General features: G+C 35.6%; 1 protein-coding gene across 1 annotated transcript in view; it reads left to right on the top strand.

The window, feature by feature from the left end:
• LOC131070640 (ras-related protein RABF1) overlaps positions 1 to 9,763 on the top strand; it is an 89,377-nt gene extending 79,614 nt beyond the window's left edge. The window contains exons 6-8 of the mRNA XM_058006227.2: positions 7,171 to 7,260; positions 7,523 to 7,609; positions 9,436 to 9,763. Of these exons, the coding sequence (XP_057862210.1) occupies positions 7,171 to 7,260; positions 7,523 to 7,609; positions 9,436 to 9,480 (222 nt within the window). The 3' untranslated portion in view covers positions 9,481 to 9,763. The remainder of the gene's footprint in view (positions 1 to 7,170; positions 7,261 to 7,522; positions 7,610 to 9,435) is intronic.
• Positions 9,764 to 23,831: the final 14,068 nt, after the last annotated feature.

Raw genomic sequence — 23,831 nt, 5'->3', positions numbered from 1 at the left:
ATCTTACTCTTAAATGCCTAGGTTTACTTGAAACCTAGAGGGACTCAATTGCCAAAAACTCTACTTGGTGATGAGGTCAATAGAATCAACCATCAAGGACTTCTACAAATTGGTTGAACAAGAGTTTCTATTGATTCACAAGTGCTTCCATTTTGCTCTTAATTATTCTGTGTATCTCCTCTTGTGTTGGTTTGGCCATTTTGAAATGAGTCAATAGATAGTCTAATGGATCTTGAGGTTTGATGTCAAGACCTTGATAGTCCAATTGCATTTTATGGGTCATGCAAGATGTTGGGGAACTGCTTTGATATCACTAATTTGGGGTCCAAATTGAGTCCCAATGGACAACTCTCTGTAAAAGCTTTTATGCAAGATAGAGTAGTGAAAGAGAGAGATTTAGAATTGAATTAGTAAATGTCATTTAATTTATCTATTTGTCTTGTATATGCCACTCTTGAGAAAGATGTATGATTGCTATCTTCTAATATATCTGCCTATCAGTCTTCTTATCTTCTATAGGATTTCTTCTAAGTTATGTTATGGGTATGCATATATAGATTACATAGATTTCTTACTTTGAAGGTTGACTTGCGAGGAAGTTGAAACATTTCCTTGTATGACTCCCCATCTCCTAAATGGCTGTGTAGTGTAACTGCTTGTTGCTAGGCGCCTAATGTGCTAGTGGATGACTTGGCATAATGCAAGCTTGAGGGGTGATACATAGATTGCCATTCAGACTACATTGTTTAAACTTTGAAGTAGGATGCTTTAAAAAAAAAAAAAAATTGCAATGCAAGCTAGACTTTGCAATTTGGCCTAGAGGTGTATTGTACCTTAGTGAAGCCATGGTAGAAATCGCATAATGTTCAGTACAAGTTTAGCTATCATAGGTGTGCTTGATCTCTTTGTGCCACTATTGAAGTATGTGCAACACTTGCTAGAGATGGATGGTTGGCCTTTGTGTTATTGTGAGCTTTTGGGAGGTGCTCTAGTGTGTTGCAAATCATGGAAGTGTGTTCGTAGTTACCACAAACCATGAGAATGGCCTTGGTGTTATTGTAGGAATCTTGTTTGGTAGTTTTCTTGGGTAAAAATAAATGTTACATTAAAATGCATTTTTCTGATTTTATGAATGTTAGTTTGCACTTTAACATACAATAGCATCAATGTGAGGAAGTTGAAGCCAACAAGTCACTTTTGGAATGAATCCATTGTATTCTTAAAGTTGTCCCATACATTTATTCTTGGCCATGATGTTAAAGGTTGTCCCAATGGTACCGAAGATGTAGAGCAAGGGATGTAGGTAACCCATGTATTGACAGATTAAAAGAAACTAGATAAGCTGAGGACAAAGATAGCCATACTAATAGCCATTAATCTCAAATTGGTGCAAGAAATAGAGTTGGATATGATAGAGCTTGTGGGTTTCAGTTGTGGCCCACATGCATGGTACATCTACTTCATCTAGCTTGAGTAGAAATAGGGATTTTTGTACCTTGAAACACACCTAGAGAACAACTTTTGCTTGAAGGTACACCATGAGACAAGGAGATGTATGAGGAAGTAGATATGGCTTATGCTAATTTCTGATACTACAATAGCCTTTCAATCTGCTGATTCCATATTGAGAGTATTTGGTCTTGGAGTAGTTGCAAGGAAAGGGTACAAGACACCCTTTCCATATGACTTAAGTGGGTTGTTTTTTTAAAAGGCTTCCATTGATGCAAAATCAATCTGGAAGAACAAAGGAAGCTGTGTCATAAGTTTGGATGCACCATAATTTTAGAGGGGTTTACAAATGGACATAATCAACTCTCATCAACTTTAGTGTTATCGAATGGTGAGATGGTGTTTTTAAAGTCCATAGATGCATCTAATAAGGTAAACAATGCATAAAATTTGAGTTTAATGTTGGAAGACATTGTTTTAGAGGTAGATGTTAAAAACGCGAGGCACGTCATACCCAACAATGCAGTAGCATACGTGACAACTAAGAGGGGACTGTTTTAGGAGAGACACTTGTCACTTTATTGGAATGTCTATTGTCTAGACCTTCTTTTGTAGGACATAGGCAAAATTGATTGGGTGAGACTGGTGGTGAAAGAAGCTAGGTACATCACCAAATACATCTATAATCACCCTTGGATTCTTAGCTTAATGAAAGATCACACCAAGGAGAAAGAGCTTGTGCAAGTGAGTGTGACATGGTTTGCAACTAACTTCCTCATATTGCAAAGCATATGTAGTTTGTTAACACCTTTGAAGCAGATGTTTGTGAGCAAAACATGGCTACATTCATCAAAGTCAAATAAAGTTGTTGGAAGATGGTTGCAAAGACAATATTTGACAATGTCTTTGTGAGGAGAGCTACAAAGATCATCAAGGCAACTTCAAACTTCTTTTTACATTCAAATGGAATCTATTAATTTCAATTTTAAAAAATACATATATTAATTGTCACTCTAATTTGTTTTTTTTTTTATAGGCGTATGGTAAGCAAAACTCAATTGGGTACATTTATGAGGCCAAACTACCATAGGGGAGATCATTAATCGAAGGGGGAACAATCAAGTCCACCAACCCATTCATAGGATAGTAATTCAGCTTTAAGTCTTTCTTTCTAGTGCACTTTTTGATATTATTTGGAGGTTATGGAGGGCCTCTCAAAATGTGTTCGGAGCATGACACCTAAGGTTGAGGTGAGAGCTGATTATTCAAGAGTTGCATAATTACAAGTAGTTTAGGGGGAGGCTCTTAATTTCACCACTAGCTATTTGAGGGAGAACCAACACTAGGCAACAAAAAATAAAATTCTGCATTCATATCTCACAATTTTGTGAAGTTACAATTATTGTTTACTCACAAAGTTTTGAATACGTTATTTGTAGCTGTTTGGTGGGAAGATTTCCTTTGCTTCCAAACCTTGGAATCTTTTTTAATCCTCTTTTCTTGTTTGAACACAAGTTCTTTGCTGAATTCCTCCTTGAGCCAAAATGTCGTGTCTTTAGAGTTGGAAGGCATCTTCATACTCTCTCTCTCTTTCTTTGCCTTTCCTTCCAGTCTCATCTTCATATTCATGCATTTCATTTGTACTTGCTAGGTCCTAAGAATACAAAAGTTGTTGGGATTATCACAAGTCTATCTATTCATATTGCCAGCTCAAGAACCTCAAATGTGAATGTTTGTGTGAAATCTTCCACCATATCTTGCCAAGACACTATTATCTGTACACATCCTTTGAGGAATACTATGTTTTTGGTATAAAACAAAATTACACATAGAAATGTGGGCCTACCATAATATATTCAATGCTCAATGCAAGGATACATATGCAGAACAGGATAATCAAATTCAGTTAAATACTTTATTTTTTGCGTTTGTTTACTATTTTTCTATGGAATTTACTTTGGTCTGGACTTGGAACCCACAACTCTCTTATGTTTTGAATGCATCCAATCACCCACTTGAATATCATGAATAAGCCACCATTTTGTTGAAGTGACTTGCAAAGTCTATCCCAATGTACCATTTGCACATCGGTCATCTTCATTCCTAGCTTCTATCTGTCAATGGATTCTACCAAATCTTCCATATCATAGTCCTTGGGCAGCTGCTTCATCATGTATTTTACCATTTGCAGGGGTTTGACCTCATTTATGGAATCACCACTCACAAATGATGTATAGGTCCATAGTGTTTGACAATGGACACGATGCAGGATCTCTGTCTTCGTCTTATTTAGCACGGCAGCCACATTGTTGAATTGGTAGAATGTTTCTTCTATTTTAGCAGGCTAATCCTGAGAGATTAGTTTTAGCGGTTCAATGGCCACCGTGCTAATTGAAGAAGAATACAGAATTGCTGTAGCTGTTGGGCTTCCAACTCTTTTTGTTCTTGCTCCTCTAGGAATCCTTATAATTCATGTTATTTATTCTGCACAAAATCAAAAACAGTAATAAGCAATACATTCAGGTGGACAGAATAGTCACTTGTTGAATCCAAACAGGTGATGAATCTGATTTTTATTTTTATTTCCAAGAGGATCAAAATTTTGACTATACTTCACCAGGAGGAAGGTAACTAGATTAGTTGGCATGCCTAGATCATCTTATTTTCAACCAATAGGCAACAGATCAAGCCAAGCTCTTACACTGACATCGGTACCTTTGACACAAATTGTCCAACTAATGTTTACAAAAAATCCACCTTTGCCGTTGGGAAATCACATCAGATCTGTTGCTTTGGAATAACACAACAATCTTCCTCACAGATCTCAGAAAGGCTTTCCCAAATTCTCTAGAGATGCATCTCAACACCTCAATGAACATTTATTAAACTTCATCACTGCATTTGCGATTATTGGGGTTTAACATGCAGCTGTTTCTTTATGTCTCACTGTTGAAATGCTGGTGGCTAGAGCAGCAGATTGGTTTTATCATTTCGATGATAGTTGTATCATAGGATGAGACGTGATTAAGTCTAAATTATTGACAAGATTTTGGGCAGCATAAGATGATCGTGCACTCTTCGTCCAATATATCATAAGGAGTTGCATGGCCCCATGTAGGCTGCTTTGTTTATCAACATTCAGAAATTAAAACTTGATTACAACTTGAACTAACTTTAATTACAATGTTAATCAAAGATCCAAAAGCACCCTCCTTAGTTATAACTTCTACTATATACGTGCATATGATTTACATTTGTGAGCATTAAATTAATCATTACAATAGAAGAGAATTCTTGTAGCTGTGGAGTCAATCAAAACTTGTTGACTTGACTGTAGCTGACAATTCTCAACAAGTTTGATCGGGAATGGCATATAGCCTATAGAAATCAAGTCAGTAGGGTTCACTAGAGCTCAGTAAGCTTCATTGATTTTGGGGATGTTTAGTTGTTGGGGTTTGGAATCGAGTTTTAAGTAATTGATGTTGAGTGACCTCATTTTGTGCTCAACCGTTTTGGTTGTGAGTGTAGACACCTAAAATGCACTTTTGCATTTGTCAACATCACACTAGATCCACCCCACATATCTGCTTCTAACACTAATTAACTTAAGTCATTCCTTTAACGTTAATTAAATAAGTCTTGGACTCTCGACTATTTAATTAACCAATCGAACCTTTCTTCTAACATTAATTGAATAAATTAATTTTATTTATTCAATTATTTTAACTAATTCAACTTTAATTAAATCAGTTATTTCCCTAACATCCTCCTATAAATTAAATAAATACACAATATTTATTTGATTCCTCTAAATTCTCCTTTATCATTAGTTCAATAAACAAATCAGGATTAGTCAATTAATTAATCCTTTGCACATTCCTTTATCACTTTGTTTAATATAAACAAAGTCAATCTTGTGCCCGGCTCCAAGTGCACAAGCCTCCAAAAAGATCCTTTTCAGTCTCTACCTTTCAAGATTTGGTCAAATCTCCACCCTCCATCTCTTCTCAACCATTGCCCTAATCATGTGCACCAATCATATGATGTTACTTGTCATCCTCTCCTCACTTGCATATAGATCAACCTTATCTCTCGATCACACAAGATCTAATCTTATCCATCCACCACTTCTATCCAAATTCTATAAATTGACCAATCCACAAGTCATTTTTCAAGAAGAAGAATTGGATGCAGCAAGATTGTGTTACAAAAATGAGCAACGAAATTCACTTTAACAATCAATAAATGATTTGGAGCACAACACTTAGGGCAACAATAGTTTATGTGGTGAGAAACTCACTGTATTTGGTCATTTGTTTACATATTTTATGCTCTAGCAGATGTGTATGCTAGGTATAGGGTGGCATTCTTATTTAATGCTTCTTTCTTATTGTTTCCCCCTTTTTTCAGTGTTCACCGTGAGCATTTAAAATGCTGAAGGAAACATGACTTGTAATCTGAACATATCCTAAACAGTAAAGAGAAGTCATGCCATAGAGTTTTATAAAAAATGAGTGGAAACTATAAAATGAGTCATCTTAAAGTTGTATTCCACATATATGTGTTCTCTCGCCACCCCTCACGTATCCCTTCCTTTCATGTCCCTCGCCCAATCAAACCCCTTCCCTCTCCTTTTTTTTTAAGCAATTTCTCTGCCATTCATGATATTAATACATTTGTTAATCGCTTATATAGAATCAGCTTGAAAGTTTTTAATACATTTCCCTGTTGTTGATTGTTAGAGGAAACAGTGCTCTTAGGAATGGCTAGCCATGTGACCCTTTGGGTGGCTAGGACATCTGGATTTAACTTAATTCCTAAAATGCCAAGGGACATTATTAGCATATCCTCCAATCCTAGGGGGTATGTCAAATGGAGGGGGCACATTCCAGTGTTTCACTAGAATGATTTTCTCTTAAAAACTTCACTTAATTTCAACTCATGTGACAATTTGTGCCTTCTTTTAAATATTCACTTCCTCATTTTTGTTTTCTTCCTTGAATCAAGCCCCTCTCGTCACCCCTTGGGTAATTAAAAATGCTGGGGTCTGTCATAATTTAAATTTGAAAAGTTGTACAGATATGCTTTTTCATTGGTGCCAATTTCAAGGGTGAATCATATGCTACAAATGAATAAAACACTTTTGTCACTTCAATTAATAGAATATACCCACTTCCTATAAACAAGAAGCTTCCACTATATCAGAATAGCATGGGGTTTACCAATGTCTTATAGATAGACTTATCATAAAGGTAGAATTTGGAATTTGGAGAATTACTACAAGGGAAAACTTTATTCCTGGATTGTTAATCCAAGGGAACTAATTGCCATGTGTCTTCCTGTTTCTAGTGTTGAAATAGCCACATCTGAGTTAATAAAGTACTGTGAATTCAATGCGCTTAGGGCATACAGTGTGTGGCATGACATACTTCAGACATATTAGATATGCAGTAAGTTTGAGCTGTCTTACTCCATTTTTTTTATAATTATAGGTGAATATATTTCTAACAGGAGTTATCTAGAGCTTGTGTGTAATTTCGTTTGAATTACATATATGAAAACATAACTGCCATAAATATTGCGTTGCCTAAAGTAGTTTGTACTTATTATATTTTTTAAGCTCAACCGTACTAGACAATAATTAATGATGTGATGGCTACACTGTTTTTTTTACATTATTGACCTTTTTTTGGCGGACCCTAACCTTCTATAATGAAACAGGAGCTTCAAAAGCATGGAAATCCCAATATTGTGATGGCTCTAGTTGGGAACAAGGCTGATCTTGAAGACAGTCGGGCTGTCGAAACTCAAGTATGTAGATTGCAGAGTTCCATATTATTATTTTGAAATCACAACTTTTATTCCTTTTTCTTTGTTAGCATCTATCGAATGATCTTTAACAATTTGTTTTATTTTAATGTAAGTGTGAAGGAAGAAACTATTTTGGTTTTGTGCCATATGTATATCATCTTTTGTTAACTGCACTTGGTTTTAAAGTAATGATAAAATGAATATGCAACTGATAGTAATCAAACATTATATCTAGATGCTCACTCTTTGCTTCTGCTTTTAGGTTGCTAAAGATTATGCGGATGCCAATGGTATGTTCTTAATTGAAACTTCAGCAAAAACAGCTGACAACATAAACCAACTATTTGAGGTATTTGGTATTTTTCTTTTTTTTTGAATTTACAATGAATATGTGGACAGGCAAGTTTAAAATTATATACTCTTATTGCCTCCAAGAATTTATTAAGCATTGAGGAAGACTGGGACACAAGGATTTAGATGGATGGCACGAGCATCCAAATATTTCAGTAGGAACAAATAGATGAGTTATACAATGGATATTTTGTAACAAGAATTAGCAGGTGCTTGTAGCTCTTCCATGGAAAAATTTGGCAGTAACCTTGGTGGGCCGGCAATACAATACCACTATGAAATAAAACTACGTAATTTAAATGTCCTGGCAATACAATGAATATGTGGACAGGCAGAGTATTTAAAGTTGCTGCAAAACAGTGGATCACAGGTGCTAGGGCACATTAACCACTTTCTCCAATCCTTTGGAAGTTGAAGAGGGAATTGATTCCCAAATTGCATTGAGAGTAGACATAAGTCAGACAAGCATATGATATCTTTTGGCATCTTTTAGATATATGTATTTAAGATATCTATACAGTTGTCATGTAAGGGAATCTGGATTCATATGAGAGGAGAACTTTTCAAATATGGAATTCCATAATAACCTGGTTCTAGAAAATAACCATATGTGTGTGTGTGTGTGTGTGCATGTTTGCATGTGCATTGGTGTGCCCATGTGCCTGTGTGTGCAGGTTCATGTGCATTTGTGTGTACCATCTCATAGGCCAGGATTTTTAACACACTTTGATATAATAGCAAAGTTTTAAATTATACACTATTATTGCCTTACAAGAATTTATTAGAAAGATTGGGACACAAGGATTTAGATGGATGCCAGAAGCACCTAAATTTTTCAGTATGCACAAACAGATGAATTATACAGTGAATGTTTTGTAACAAGACAATGTCAGACACTTCTAGCTCTTCTGTGGAATTTTTTTGTAGAAACCTTGACAGGCTGGCAAAACAAAACACTATTAATTAAAACTATGTAAGCGAATAAGTTCATGGCGACAAATAAATGTCATGTTTGTCAGCCCTTTTTTGACTTGACGAGTACTTGCATATTGCTGGTCAAACATTTGGATAGTTCGGTATTAACATTCATATATGATTTAAAGCTATTTACAACGCTTTGTGTGTGAAGGCTTCAATAGGTTTCTTTCCTCAAATGGAAAGGCACATCTCACATTACCGATAGGTGTCTTTTGGATGAGAAGACTTATCTAGGGGGTATTTATTTCATCAAATATTATCCTGTATCTGCATCGACTCTTGTCTACTTAATCTCATTTAATTTCACAGCAATATAAACACAGGGAGTGCACTTTGCAATGTTCAAACCTAGGTTATCATTATGACAATTTCTCCAGTTTACTGCTAGAGATTGGTCCTTTGGACGGGAAATTGATTATCTATCGATTATAGTTCTAATATTGTGAAGATACAATGCACATGGAGACTCTTAGTTGTAATCTATTTTGGATGTTTGCAAAAACTTTAAATAGACCAAAATTTGAGTCCCTTAGTTGACAAGGCAGTAATAAAAAATAGCAAGACAGGGCATAAATACCCCTTATAAATGGCTTTTCATCTAAAATGCCCTTAGGATTCAGCTATTTAAAATTGCAGATGTTTGTAAAATCATAAAGTTAGATTTGTAAACTAGGGAAAGTATGTTTTCTTGATTTTATCCATGGTTACTCAAAAGAAATACATTGTGATTCATACCCCTTATTCAGACTCTATGCTTATTTGGTTAGTTGGAGTGTTTATTTCAAAATATCGTTTATTCTTTTGTCTATGGCAAAGCTAACTCCTATTATTTGTTTGGGTTTCCAGGAAATTGCAAAGCGTTTGCCTCGAACAACTCCATTGCCATCATAAGAGAATCTTGATGATTGTGTACTATAAGCTACTTAGTTTGTGGCTTTGTCAAAACAATTTATATCCTTGCATGAAATGTATAGTGTTCTTGATATCTCCTGTGTAAAGCTATTTTGGCAAAGAGCGGAGATGTTATTTTAAAAAAAGAACATATTGTATCTCACTGACTTGACGGTGGATAGTGAGATCTTTATTGACATCGTCATTATGTTTTCTTTTGGAATGGTGTTTAGGCAAGGACCTAATGTTTTGCTAGTTCTATTATATTATTACTTATTTTAAATAGTTTTATAATATACGTTTTACTCCAGAACAATTCATATAAAATAATAATAATAATAAGAAGAAGAAGAAGAAGAAGAATAATAAGAATAAGAATAAGAATAAGAATAAGAATAATAATAATTTATTATTATTATTATAATTTTTATCTAAATTTATATCATTATTAATTCTACATAAGAATGCTATCAGGCTTATATATTAAGCATACATATTAAGAACATCCCACATACCACTAAGCACACAGATATTACTGCCTGTAACTTACTAATAATAGTTCGGATCTGCTCAATGGTCTGATTATTACGTTGAAGTATTGCAAAAGCAATGGTGTCATTTCTGATTATTGTTTGAACTGCATACAATAATGGTGTCGTCTCTGATATATGCCGTTTTGGGATTGTGCACACGATATTTGGGCCTTGGGCCTTGCTAAGAACTCTTCCCTCTGGAATAGAAAACCATATATAAACCAATTCGATGCCAAAGGCAATTACTCCATCGAGCATATCCCACTATGAATACAAATATTAGAACTCCGATAAATCTCTCCCCCCTTTAGAATGAATTTGTATGCCTTCTTATACCTTGTTTGTGGAATGGTAAGCCACAATGCCAAGGAGACACGTCTTATCACCAACCATCTTTTCCTTGTGTTAATCGCATCATTCCATATTATAATTGGATAACTTATTAAGTAATAGTCCGCCGGCATGGAGTATTACTCACTGTCTTCATACCAATCGATATCTTCCTCTATTCTAACAAGCGGTGCTTATAGTAAACACGTTCCACTGCAAGTATCATACGTGTCCTTCTTGACCGTTGCCCATGAATCAATTATTTACCTTTAATAAGTCAGTTGGCATTATTCAATTCACACTATTTCTATTGTGTCTTAATTTTTGTTGCCTTGTCATAATATTTTTCATCAACGATTGGTTGCATGGTCTCCATTGTTGTATAAATATTTAATCCTTCTTTATCATTGTCTATTTCGTCATTCTCTTCAGATCCGATTCTCCTTCTTATAATAGTTTGATGCCCCTTTTTTGATAATTCATTTCCTTTATTCGTCTTAGCCAATAATGTTATTTCATCTTACCTGCTGACTGGGAGACACTTGTCTTAATAATGGATAGTTTATTGTTTCTGTTTTGTTATACTCTTTGGAGTGTAATTTCCCAAACTCCATACAGTGGTTACTATCTCAATAATGGTAGGAGAATGACAGTATGCGAGCCTGGATGCTTGCAAGTCTTTATTCTTAATCATCTTTTTTTTTATCATTGGTTATATTTAATTTAGTTTTTCATTTTTATTATTTTGTATATTAATTTTATTATTATTTATTAAATATTTATTATTAAATTATATTTCAAATTGGGGACATCACACTATTGCCTCTTGTATCTTTTCTTCCTTATTGACCAGGACCACAGATCTTGCCTCCAACTATCTGAATGAAGCCATCGTTACCATCCCACGGACTTCACACCCCACAATAGGAAGTTGATAACCTAGGTGACCCATGGCTGATGCCATAGCCTAATTTGGGCTGCCCAATAGATCCTTTGTCATAGAAACCCTTGCCAGTGCTTCCACTACATCTCTATCTTCCTTGAAGTTGATCAAAGTGGAGACAAACATTGATGCAATATGTATATTCACATGGTGATAAGTGGATTCCAAATTGAAAACATTTTCCAAATGCAGCTTACAAATGGGACCAAGAAATGCTATTTTCTTGCACTTGGAAGATACGTGGAATTTAGGCTCCTGTTTTCAGAAAAATGTCTGAGAGAATGGTGAGAAACCACCTTTCACCATTTGAATGTTAAGCTTGGTCACTCCTACCAACTGTCGCATGCGGCTTGCCTTCCTTAATTAGAAACAATTGTTAGGTTGCTGTTAAACAAATTTCAGTTTGCCGGAAATCACTGTCATGTTTTCATATTGTCTTTGATTTGCTCATATTACATGTGATTCTTCGGAGTTTCTTGTTAAAGATTGTGAGATCATTTTTTTCACAATTTTAAATAGGATCCCTCTGCTCTTCACTTGCCATTACGATTTCACTTACATCTATGAGTGTTTGAATTTCTTTGCTTCTTCAGCATCACAATGTTTGATTTATATGGGTCTTACTCTCTATACTCCTACTCCAGCATGCCAATGTTTCATTGATATGGATATTACTCTTTATACACTTCAATGTATGTGTCAACTTCACTTAGATAAATGGGATGCCTTTGCTAGACTGTGTTTCAGCAGTAAGCTCACCTGATTTCATTGGTTTTTTTTCACTGTAAAAAATCTACAGCCCACATACAAATAAGACTTTAATGGAGATATTACAAGATATCAGATCTTGCAAAGACATTTTTGAGTTACACGTCAAGATCATCAATATGCATTGCCATTTTATCTACAAATCTGTATTTTTCAACTGGAAATTTTTCACCCATGGCTCTTAAGGCTCAAGTTAATCATCAAACACATAAAGTGGGTGTGGACTATGAGCCTCAAGTCTTTCTCTTCTCCCCGTTTATATCTTCTTTCATCCTTCCAAATGGGATTGCTTGCTTAGCCATCTTTTGGCTTTATCATTTTCCTCCTAACCAAAAGTCTCTACTTGAAAATTTTTCTTCCATATGTCGGACACGTTTCCTGTGAGCCAGATAGCATATTTCAAGCAGGAAAAGTTGTTCCAGATAGGCCATTTTCTTGAGATTTGTCACTTATCACCAGGGAAATGGTAAAAATGTAATTGGACTCTGTTTAATGCATTCAGTATATGCAATTCAAGTTACCAAAGCACTTTTTTCCTTTGTTTAAGGTTTAAGAAGATTTGAATGTTTTCAATATTCACTCAACTACAGAGATGGCTTTTCAGGTTTTAAAAGACACCAAATGGATTATACAAAGAATGCTTGCAATTTTATTTTATTTTTAACTTCTTATATTACAGATCTGAAAGGGGTATAAAACTATAGAAATAGTAGCAGGTATTATTTATGCTGCCTCTGTTGTACTGTGCTGCTGATTATAAAAGATCATTTATGTTGTTTCATTATTAGCGAGTAGTGGGGTTATCAAATTTCACTTGTATTGTCTAGATACAATTAATAAGGTCAGTATTTTGTGGTCAAAAGCTTTTCCCAACGAGGATAGTTAAAGCTCCTTTTTTGAGGTTGTACATTCACAAGCCACCACACACAAATTTTTATGTCCCATCGTCGACAAAGATAGGATATTTGTGCCGCTTTCTTGTAAAATGGAATATTATGTTTTTTGAACCAGGCAAACCATTGTTTTCCATATTCTATATGATGTGTCCAAAAAGGGTAAGCTGGGAGAAGAATCTCATATGTGAGAAAGAGATTATGTTGGTAGCATGTGAGTTAAGGGTAAAATTGTAGATGTTCGAGCCTTCTCTCCCAATAAAGAGAAAAAGTTATGATTTTGATAATATTTCTGTTGGTTTTAGTTGAAAATTTGGAACGGAGAGCAAGACTGACCACTTCTATGCCCAGACGAACAATCTCATCCCTATTGCCGGTGTTCATCTTCCTTCGACTCCTGCAGCACTCCTGCAAAGGGTTCAAAGTCGCTGTTCTTGCCCTGCTTAGTAATTGTCCACAACGCCTCCTTCAACTAGAACCTTGGCATCTAAACATTAGACAAACCCCAAGTTTTGAAACTCTCGCTAGGCTTGTCAAAATCATAGCCCTATTGAAGACGGGGAGGCAGATGCAAGAGCCAAATCTGGCCGTTGGAGAAAAGCTCCTCCATCATTGATAGCACTTCCTCTGAATCAACCTACTCCTTCGATACTGCAAATCCAAGCTAAACTTGAAATCATCATTGTCTTTGCTAAATTTGCTGGTCATTGTCCCCATTCTGCTTTGGCATTATGGGCCTCTCCTACATGGAAGGCACCATAGCTGTAATAGACGTGGCTAAATCTGATAAAATGGTGGAAGACAGCATTGTGATGGTGGGTATGGTAAAATATAATCCTCCAGAAGTTAGGGGATTGTTGTGGAACTTGATTCCTATGGAGCAAAGTTTGTATGGAGGCCTAATTCTTCGCTGGTGACAATGTCTCCATCGTTTCAATGTAGAGGATAGAATTTGCTTTGTGCATTCAATTATCCTCTGCACGAGATTGGGTCTTAATAAAAACTCTCGCATCCTAAAAATGATTCTTGTGCAGGAAAGTAGTCAAGACTAAACATATCATCATCATCAACAGAGTATTCAATTTTTTATAAGGATATATATAGGTGGTGTAAGACGAAAGTGAATGGCATTTGCAGGGTTGTACATATTGCCTTACGAAAAGGGAAAAAACTTTCTAGTGTTGAAAAGGGAAATGCTTTGATATCGAGTTTCGATCCTGGGACCTGTTGTCTTTCCGATAGGTACTACCGGAGTAACAAAACTTGAGGATTGAGTGCTAGTGTACAGGTATGCAGGCTTCAGATTTATCAGAAAAGGGCATATAACCAGAACAAATAACCAGAATAAGGTAACATTCTGCGAAGGACGGGATTGGTTTTCTTCAAGTAATCTAAAACGACATACAACATAACAGAGCAGCATGGGTTTTGTGGGTTTATAGAAAAGACAGTGGCAGGTTTGGTGTTCGAGGCCAAGCAGTGGGCTCCAGGCACTGCTACAGATAGATAACATAACAGTATTTTATTTTAGTCAAACAGGTTTACTTCTTGGTTATTGTGTAGTGGGCTCCATTGTTGCTTTGCAGAATATTATTTTTATTGGTTGTCTCCAATAGACAGATAGGTATTTTGCCTTGGTCTTTATCTTGTTTCTTTTACTTTTTTCTCATGGCAATGGAAACACTTTCACCTTCACACATGTTAAACTTGCAAAACATACAAAATCTCTCCAGCCGCATTGAAACAAACCTCTTAGGTCAAGTGAAAATTGCTTATGCGGTCAAGGCAAGGAAATGGGTTTGGGTCGATGCTAAACAGTTTCAGGGTATTATAAGGCGTAGTGCTAATCTAAAATGGGAACAGTCAAAGCAAAGGCAAAACATTTGAGTCCTTCGTACTAAGCAATATTCTGTTCACTCTCCCATATGAAGAGGTCATATCAGCAAGTCCAAAGGCAACAAGGGCACTGATGATTCTGTCTTTTACAGCCCCTTTTCCACTCCTCTCACTTGGTCATTTGATCTATATGTGCAAGACTTTAAGCCCCAAGAGTAGGCTGGAGGTTTTGGAATGTAAAGGGCAGGAAAGAGCCCTCAAAATCAATGCTTTAGCAGTTGCAAACCAAATGTTGGCAAAAAGTAATAAGTTTTTAAAAGAGCAATTAGCTATGTTTTTAAAAGAGCAATTAACATTGTTGCAAGAGGCTCTTTTGGTTGGTAAGAGTGAATGGCAAGACATGAAGGCTGCTTGGCAAGCCATGAAAGAATCTGTATCGAAAAGTAAAGATGTGTTGAACTGTGAATCACCTCAGGATGTAGGAAAATCAATTGACTAAACTAATACCCATGTAGTGGAAGAAAGTGCAAGTAAGGCAGTAAAAGGAGGTAAGGAAGGAAGTACTACCAATAAAAATACCAAATCTTGGTCACAAGTTATTAGCAATTCCGATAATAAAGTACTAGAGACAAACACTCGGGTTGACAATATGCAAGATAAAGAAGTCAAAGAAAGGCAAGTTAGAGCAACAAACTTAATCATTCAAGGGGTGAAGGACTATGGGAGAAATGAACGTACTCTTGAGTTGGTTAGCGATTTCTTAAAAGACAAGTTGAGTTGGCAAGGGTGAATATGTCAGGCATGGAGAGTGGGTAAGTTTAGTGCTGAAAGAACAAGACCCATTAGAATCATCTTATCAAACCTACAGGACAAGCAAGTCCTTCTAAATAAGAAACAATTTCTAAGGGGCTCTCGCTTTTCTTTAGATGAAGATTTAACTATTAGTCAACTAGAAGAGAGGAGGCTGGAAATGTCAATAGTTAGAGCAGTTGGAGACGAGGGCAAAAGAGCATGGCTATACAAAGGCAAAGCAATTATTGCCTCTTTTGGGCCTCATTTCAAAGTAAAACAACAAGTTTGTAGTAAGGAAGTGGCAGCAAATTCTTTGGTAGAAAGCGTACCAACAAATTCGGTGTGGGCTAATGAGGAGTTAGACTCATCTTTGAGCCTTACATGTCAACACATAGCAATCAAGTCCTACCTGGGTTTCCCTAAGTTTAGTTTGTTGGAATTGTAGAGGTTACCCGTTGAGATGTTGACCTAGGTTAGAGCCTATTGCGAAAGATCGAGACATTATTTGTCTCATTGAAACTCATGAGCATGAAGGGTGTAAGACACTTATGTTTGAAGGGTATTTGAAGATGTCAGTGTGGAACAAGGCAGTAGGGAATGGCAAAGGTCATGGGGGTATCATGATTTTAGTGAAGGAAAAAGAAGGCCGTTTGATTCAGCTAGAAAGAGAAGATACAAATAAACAATTTGTTTGGTTCAAAATCGCAAAAAATGGTAATCTCATTCGTATTGCAACATGCTACTTTGCTTCGCAAGTTTCAAAAACTTACAAGAATAGTGACCTTGACCACAAGGATCCTTTTGTAGTTTAAAAAAAGGATATAGCCAAATATTCTCAACTTGGTGAAGTCTTTTTGGTGGGGGATTTTAATGGTAGGACAGCTAGTGAACAAGCCAACATTCCATGTTTTGAAGAAGATTGCAATCCCATGTGGCTCATAGAAGAAAGTATTCATCAGTGGACAAGGGTCTCAAAAGACAGTAAATGTTGGAATGTTTTTGGGGAGCAACTGCTTACTTTATGCGGGTCATTCAATTTAGTCATTTGCAATGGTTTGGCTAGATGGGTGAGGTTTGAGAATTTCACTTGTAATACTTATAATGGTGCAAGTGTAGTGGATTATGTCATTTGCTTACATGACTTGTGTGACAAAATGGAAGAAGTTTTGATTGGTGAACAATTCTGGGATTTAAATTTTTTATCATAAACCGATTTATTTAAGCTTCTCTTGGATTGAAAAGGTGCAGCTTGGGAAGAATTCCACCTAAATTTTGCAATCTTCTCTAAAGGGCAGAATTTTGTTAACTCAAAAAAATTGTAACACCTTACAAATAACGCTTGAAAGACTTTTCAAGAAGGAGAAAATTCCTATTCATGGGCTTCGTAGTCCTGAGCTTATAAATATAATCCATGGAGCACTTGCGGAATGTAAAAGAGCTAAGAATAGAAAAACACAAACAAATTGTTTTTCGGTCAATGCTTGGTTTGATGAAGAATGCAAAAAGGCAAGGAGGACTTTGAAGGAGACAAATAATAAACGTATTAATCTCAAAGTTTATAAGCAGATTTTAAGAAAGAAAAAAGATGATTTCATGGTCATAAGGAGAGGAGTTAATCTTCGTTGGAAAAAGGAACCCAAAGCTTTTTAGGAAGGAGTTTCAATCAAGGAAGAGGCAAGATGAAAACACTATTACTTCATCTCAATGGCTCGACTATGCAAAGTAGCTTTATGAGTAGGATTCACAAGTTGCCTCTCCCCCTTTGGTCAAAACCACCATTAAGCTTTTCACTATTCAAGAGATCAAAATGGGTATCAAGAAGTTGGGTGCTTGTAAAACAAAAGACCTAGTTGAACTTCAAGCGGAGCATCTAAAGTGGGGTACGAATATTCTTGCACCTCACATGACAAAAATTTTCAATAGCATCATTCAACAAGAGTTCCCTTCTAATTGGATAACCAGCTTAGCAATGACTCTTTTCAAGAGTGGTGATGTCAGTAATCCCTCCAATTATAGAACCATTATGATAAATCATTTGTTTACAAAGTTATTTGGCAACATGATAGAAAACAAAATCAGCAAGTGGGCGGAAAAAAGTGATAAACAAGCTAAAGGGCAAGCAGGTTTTAGACCTAAGCATTCTACGATCGATCATGGTATTACTCTAAGGCACATCATTGAAAAAGTTTAGGAGCAAAATGAGGAAGCTTTTTGTTGCTTTGTGGATTTCAAAAAAGCTTTTGACACGGTCCCTAGAGATAAGCTTTGGCAAAGAATGGAGGAAATAGGGGTTCTTATACATCTTAGGGTAGCTATTCATAGGTTGTATGAGGAAGTTAAAGTCAAAATATGTACTTCAGCTGGCATCTCTGAAAGTTTTAGGAGTGATATAGGGGTCAAGCAAGGGTGCCCTTTGTCCCCTACACTCTTTGGTATATATATTGACAAATTTGAAGAATGGTTAAACCTTCAAGATGGGGATGGTGTTCAGTTGGGTGAGTTTGTGATAAGGCTCCTTTTGTATGCAGATGACATCATTTTGATTGCTAGGTCTTCTCTTGGCTTACAAGAGCACTTACACTCTCTTGAGCAGGTTTGTAGAACAGTTGGTATGTAGGTCAACATTAGCAAGACGAATGTGATGGTTTTCTCCAACAAAAGAAAGAATAACCAGCATAAGTTCTTCTTTGAAGGCAGTGTTTTGGAAGAAGTGACAGACTACAAAGACCTTGGAATTGACTTCAACAAAAATCTAAGTCGGGAAGGTTGCAGAAAGAAGAGAATGATGGGAGGTTGGAAAGCATTCTATGCTTTTCAAAATAGGTGCATAGAGGCGGAGTTATAGGATTGGAAGACTACCCAAACTCTCCTTGGGCTTTCAATGCTTCTAGTTGCACTTTATGGCTGTGAAGTGTGGGCCAACAACACCTCTAATTTACAGTGGAAACAAATTGAGCAAATTCAAAAGCGATTGATTACAAACAAGTTCAAACTCAAAAGCTCAGTCCCGTATTATATCATGTTGAGTGAAGTGGGAGTTGCACCAATGGAGGCAATTGCTTTGGCGAGGCTCATTTGTTATTTGAAAATAATTGAGCAAATGGATGAGGGTAGATGGCCTAAGGTCGTCTTCAATGACACATTATGCAAAAGAAAGAAGACTTGGATGAGACAAAATAGCAAATGGCTTAGAAAATGGGATATATACTTGAACATGTGCCCCACGAATAGCAAGGAGATAAAGGCGTATGTTATAGATAAGTTCCACAAGCGGACTTGGGGTAAAGAGCTAGGGAGAAAGAAAAAGTATTATATTGAAGAGTTTAACCCCTTGTGTAACCATCAACAAAAAGTGTACATAGGGGCTAATTTATCGTGGAAAGCCAAAATCCTAATTGCTCAATTAAGAACTAACTCTTATTAGCTCCAATGTGAAATTGGGCATTGGAAAAGACCAAAAGAAAATTGGGAGGAAAGAGTGCATTTTTTGCACTTCAAGTAAGGTTGAAACATAATAACACTTCATTCTAGAATGTGACACTTTCAAGGACAACAGGGACAGTTATGAAACCACTCTTGCGTACTGCTTTTGGGATAATTTATTCAATGAGGGGTGTGTGGAGAGGCTAGAGGCTCTCATCATCACGCTGCACAAGAAAAGAGGTGTAATGCAGAAGTTGATTTCTGAAGGGGTCTATCCCATAGGCTATACTTAGTCTCGTGGACATTAAAATAATTTCTTTCTTTCTTTCAATGGGTAGAGATGAGGAGATTGTAGCACTTAGTTTAAAGTACTTGGAGATAACAAACATGCTCTGAATTAGTTGCTTCTTTGTATTGTTGTCATCTTTGCATTCCTTCAAATATCCTTTAATTTCACATTGTGTATGAGTTATTCTAGCATTGCAAGAGAATGAATGCTTGTTGTACACACACAAGTAAGGCTTGGTTTCAATATAAGCATTAAAAATTCATGGTTCATCTCATAAATTATGAGATGCATCAAAAGTAATTTCTAGATATCAATCGATTCATGTAGACATTTAAAAATAACTAATGCATTTTTATTATGTTGTCCTATCATTACCTTTTCATTAATTTGTCTATACATATTAATTAAAAAAAAAATTATTTATTAATTAAGCTAATGTTTCTTTTATTAATTAATTTTTTTCTATTCATTAAATAATTGTATTTTTTAATTAATTCATTTTTTGATCCATTATAATTGAATAATTTAAACAAATATTTAATTAGATAACACTTTTTTCTAAAATTAAATAAATTTCAAATAGTTTATTTAATTTGCCCACCTAAAATAAATAAAATAATGTTTTATTTATTATCTCTATGCATTCACACCATTTTTATTATTTCATTTCATTAATCCATATGTTAATTATAGGTCCTACCTTATTAATTTTTCCCATCCATTAATTTTCTAATTGATCTTCACCATTGATCAAATGTTAAGTGAGGCATATAAATAAGACTTTCACTCATTAATTTTCTTTAGTTAGCATTCTTACAATCAAATTTCCTACGCAATTCTTCTTGAGCATGTATTCATTATCACTATCAAGCTAGCTTTATCATCATCCATTATTAAGTATCAAGCCTTCATATCTATCATGGTAATATCAAAGTTATACTACAAAATTTGAGAGAAAATTTCCAACGAGCATTCAAGTAAATAATGGAGCAATTTAAGGTCTTTATTGTGGTATTATTGTTTATCATTTGATTTATCCATAGATTTGACACTTTATTGAGTGAGTATGAATGTGGGTTTTGGATCTTGCATTGCATTATTTTCATCTTATTTATTTTCACATTTTCATCTTCCAAAATTCACAGTCTAACTAATGGATTATACAACTATAAAACTAAAATGAAGTTTTTTCAAGTAGATTAGCTTAATAGGATTTTTTTTTTCTTTTTAAATATAGCATATTCTGTTTGATGGTGAATTTGTCAATAGAATATTTCACCAATAAAAATTGTGGTGGGCAAGTAGATCTGCCACACAATTTTACATCAATATTTTATATATTTATCATAGCCCATTATTCTTAATTTGCACACAAAAACACACATGTGGATGCGCAATTCTAGTTGTCACTGTATTGCTCTAAATCCTTCCACCAATAGGAGGATCTATGACAAAAATGCACATACACATTCCACCCAATAGGAGGGTCTATGTCAAAAACACACTTACACATGTATGCATGTAAGTACATGTGTGTGTGTGTGTGGATCCTCCTATTGGGTGGAAGGATTTAGAGCAATACAGTGATAGCAGGAATTGCTAGATTGTAGCTTATATTTTCTAATTCATATTATATGTATATGACTATATATGACTATATAATTTTCAGTAGTAGATGTATTAGATTGTTTAATGTGTTGTATATCAACAATATCCTCCTTTTTAGACATTTCAAACCATTTATCTTAGTAGTTTTTTGGTTGAACTGAGACCCTACATGCTCTTCCTTTATACTTTGCAATTTCATGAGTTGATTTGAGACTCACTTTTTCTAATTCAGTTGTTATTAAACTATATTATGTATGTATGTATAAGTGTGTGTATAGACACACATACACACATATATATATGCATACACATATACATACACATATATACATACATGTACATGTGTGTATGTATGTATATGTACATACATATGCATATGCATACATATATACATATATTCTCACTCACACACGCGCATGTGCGTGCGCACGCACACACATCACAATCTTTTATAGTAGTAGTTTAAATTTAGAGGGCATTCAATTTATTAAGAGCTCCACACTACCAAATTTGGGATGTGTATGTATTTTATAGATTGCATATATATTGACATTTGAAGTACTTAATATTTAGGGATAATTTCAAATTTTTGCACATTATTCTATATAACTTGCAATCGACATAACTATTGCACCTCCTCCTTTTGCAATTTTAGTAGATATCTCTATCACATGCAATAAATTTTTGTTGAATTTGATTGTTAAACCATCCCAAGTTGAGGGGGCATATTAATTATGATTTTGTTATTGTGATCAAGCACATAATTTGCAAGAAATCGGCTTCCTTGCCTTCCTAAAACAATGATTTATGATGAAATACTTCGACTTGTCCTAAATAGGCCACACTTGCAATAGATTATGAGACAATTCTAATTAGGCGCATATCTTTTTCTAATTGCATTCATTATTGTCATAGGGTTGCTTTTGATTGTGACAAAAAAAATTATTCTTGAGACAAATTTAAAGGATGTAAGTAGAAGGCTTTGTGCTTCCACTTCATTGTTGGTGCTATCTTGTGGTTTCTTGGAGGTTGCACAAATCCCTTATGAAACAATAGCTCCTAATAGTCTTTGATTTCCTCATAAGTCCCCATTTGAATTCAACTTAAAGAATCATGTATCAAGAGGAGACCATTTTACATTATTCCTTTGAAAAAAAAATTAAGAACCTTAGATTGTTCTTTTAAGGCCCCTTGATTGGGAGGATATCTATCTTTTTATAATCTTATTGTTGGTTAAAATAGTTTTATGCTTTATCGATGTTAATCTCAATGAAAAAATTGTGTAAGGATATTATGGTACACTCTAAGATGGTCCAAGTTTATCCTACACAACATAGGCCACTTTCACAATAAAAATATGCAATTTAATTAGATGAAACTAGCATTTGACATGTGAATTTTAACAAATATTTAGAGGAACATTAAGATTGAAAATATCTATATTATAGAGGTGATGTTAGAATTTTGTACTCACCTATAGTTAGTTTCAAGTTGTGATACACCTTTATTTTAGTTATTTTTTTATAAAGGTTGTTGATGTTGTGAAAGTGTTGTGATGTAAGCAGTTTATTCCTATCAATATTTTGTCTCTTTATTTTGTACTTTTCATTGAGCTCTTGATCTTGACAAAATCTCACATGATATCAAAGCCTAAAGGGCTTCTTTGATTAGTTATTATTGGAGGCTTCAATTTTTGGATTTGGGGATTTGCATTTTTTGGGGGCATCCTACAACGATTTGGACATCACGATTGAGTCTGTGAGGCCGTTTCCAAAAAATTTGAGTATAAATTTAGCCTATTTTGGTGAGGGAAAAAATTTCGTCAATTCTGTTATATTTGTACGGATTTTTTTTAAAAAAAATCTGCATATTTATCTTTATATTTTTCACGAAATTTTTTTAAAAAAAATTTACCGATTTGAAATCGATTTAAAAAAATATATATATTTTTAAAAAAAAATTTTAAAAAGCTCTTTTTTTTCGAGGGGACACCCCCAACACCGTACTATCACAACATTATTTTTGCAGGCCTCGTCGTACTGTCCATAGATTTGCGCAACCCCCATATTCTGACAGCCTTCAGTCTTCGCCGACGGTATCCTCTTCTCGGCACCCGACGGCGTATCCCTCTGATCATCGCCATACCTCCCAACCCTGGCGATCTTCCACTGTCAGCCACGTGCGACCTCCGGCCACCACCACCACTGTGTGGTCCACCGTCGTTCGTGCCTCCTTTGCCAACGCTGCCTCAACTGACTGCCGGCTACCGACCACCGCCCGTGGCTATTGCTCCCACCAACGACTTACCTGATCCACCCGACCCGGGCCCTGCTCCCTCCGTCGCCGACCTACTCCCTTTGCTTCCGGTTCCCCGGCTCCGAACACCTTCCCGTCAGCACCCTACCTCTCTCCCACCAGTTCTGCACACCAAGTCGCCACGTGGCACGATATTATTTTCCCGGAGAGACACATTCAGCACAGTAGCCGCCACGTGGCTTTGTTTGATTAGCCCAGTCAACAGTACAGACTGCCACCTCAACCTATACAGTCAATTGTCCGTACAGCCACGTCACATGATGACGTCATCATCTATACGGTCAGGAGAAGGGTGCGACGGTTTGATGATGGTCAAACGGTCGTTAAATTTAACCTCATGAATTGTTGACGTCAGCCTACATCAACAGTATTTTTTGAAAAAAAATTACCCCCTCTCATTGAGCTTTTTAGTTTTGCAGTCTGACTTCAGGAGGCCGTAACTTGCTCATATTTGCTCCTTTTTTGGTGCAATTTTTTTTTATTTGGGCTAATATTTCATGCTCTTCGTAGTGGTGGAGGAATTTTTTGGTTTTGATGGACATATTTTTCACAATTTGCAGTTTTTGATGATTGTACCTATCTAATTCTCAATTTTGGAACTTCAAAGGATTTGTTTGGGG

Source organism: Cryptomeria japonica, chromosome 9 (assembly GCF_030272615.1).
Source record: "Cryptomeria japonica chromosome 9, Sugi_1.0, whole genome shotgun sequence".
NCBI lineage: Eukaryota > Viridiplantae > Streptophyta > Pinopsida > Cupressales > Cupressaceae > Cryptomeria > Cryptomeria japonica.
The sequence above is the reverse complement of the archived record's forward strand: the minus strand, read 5'-3'. Positions and strand labels throughout refer to the sequence as shown.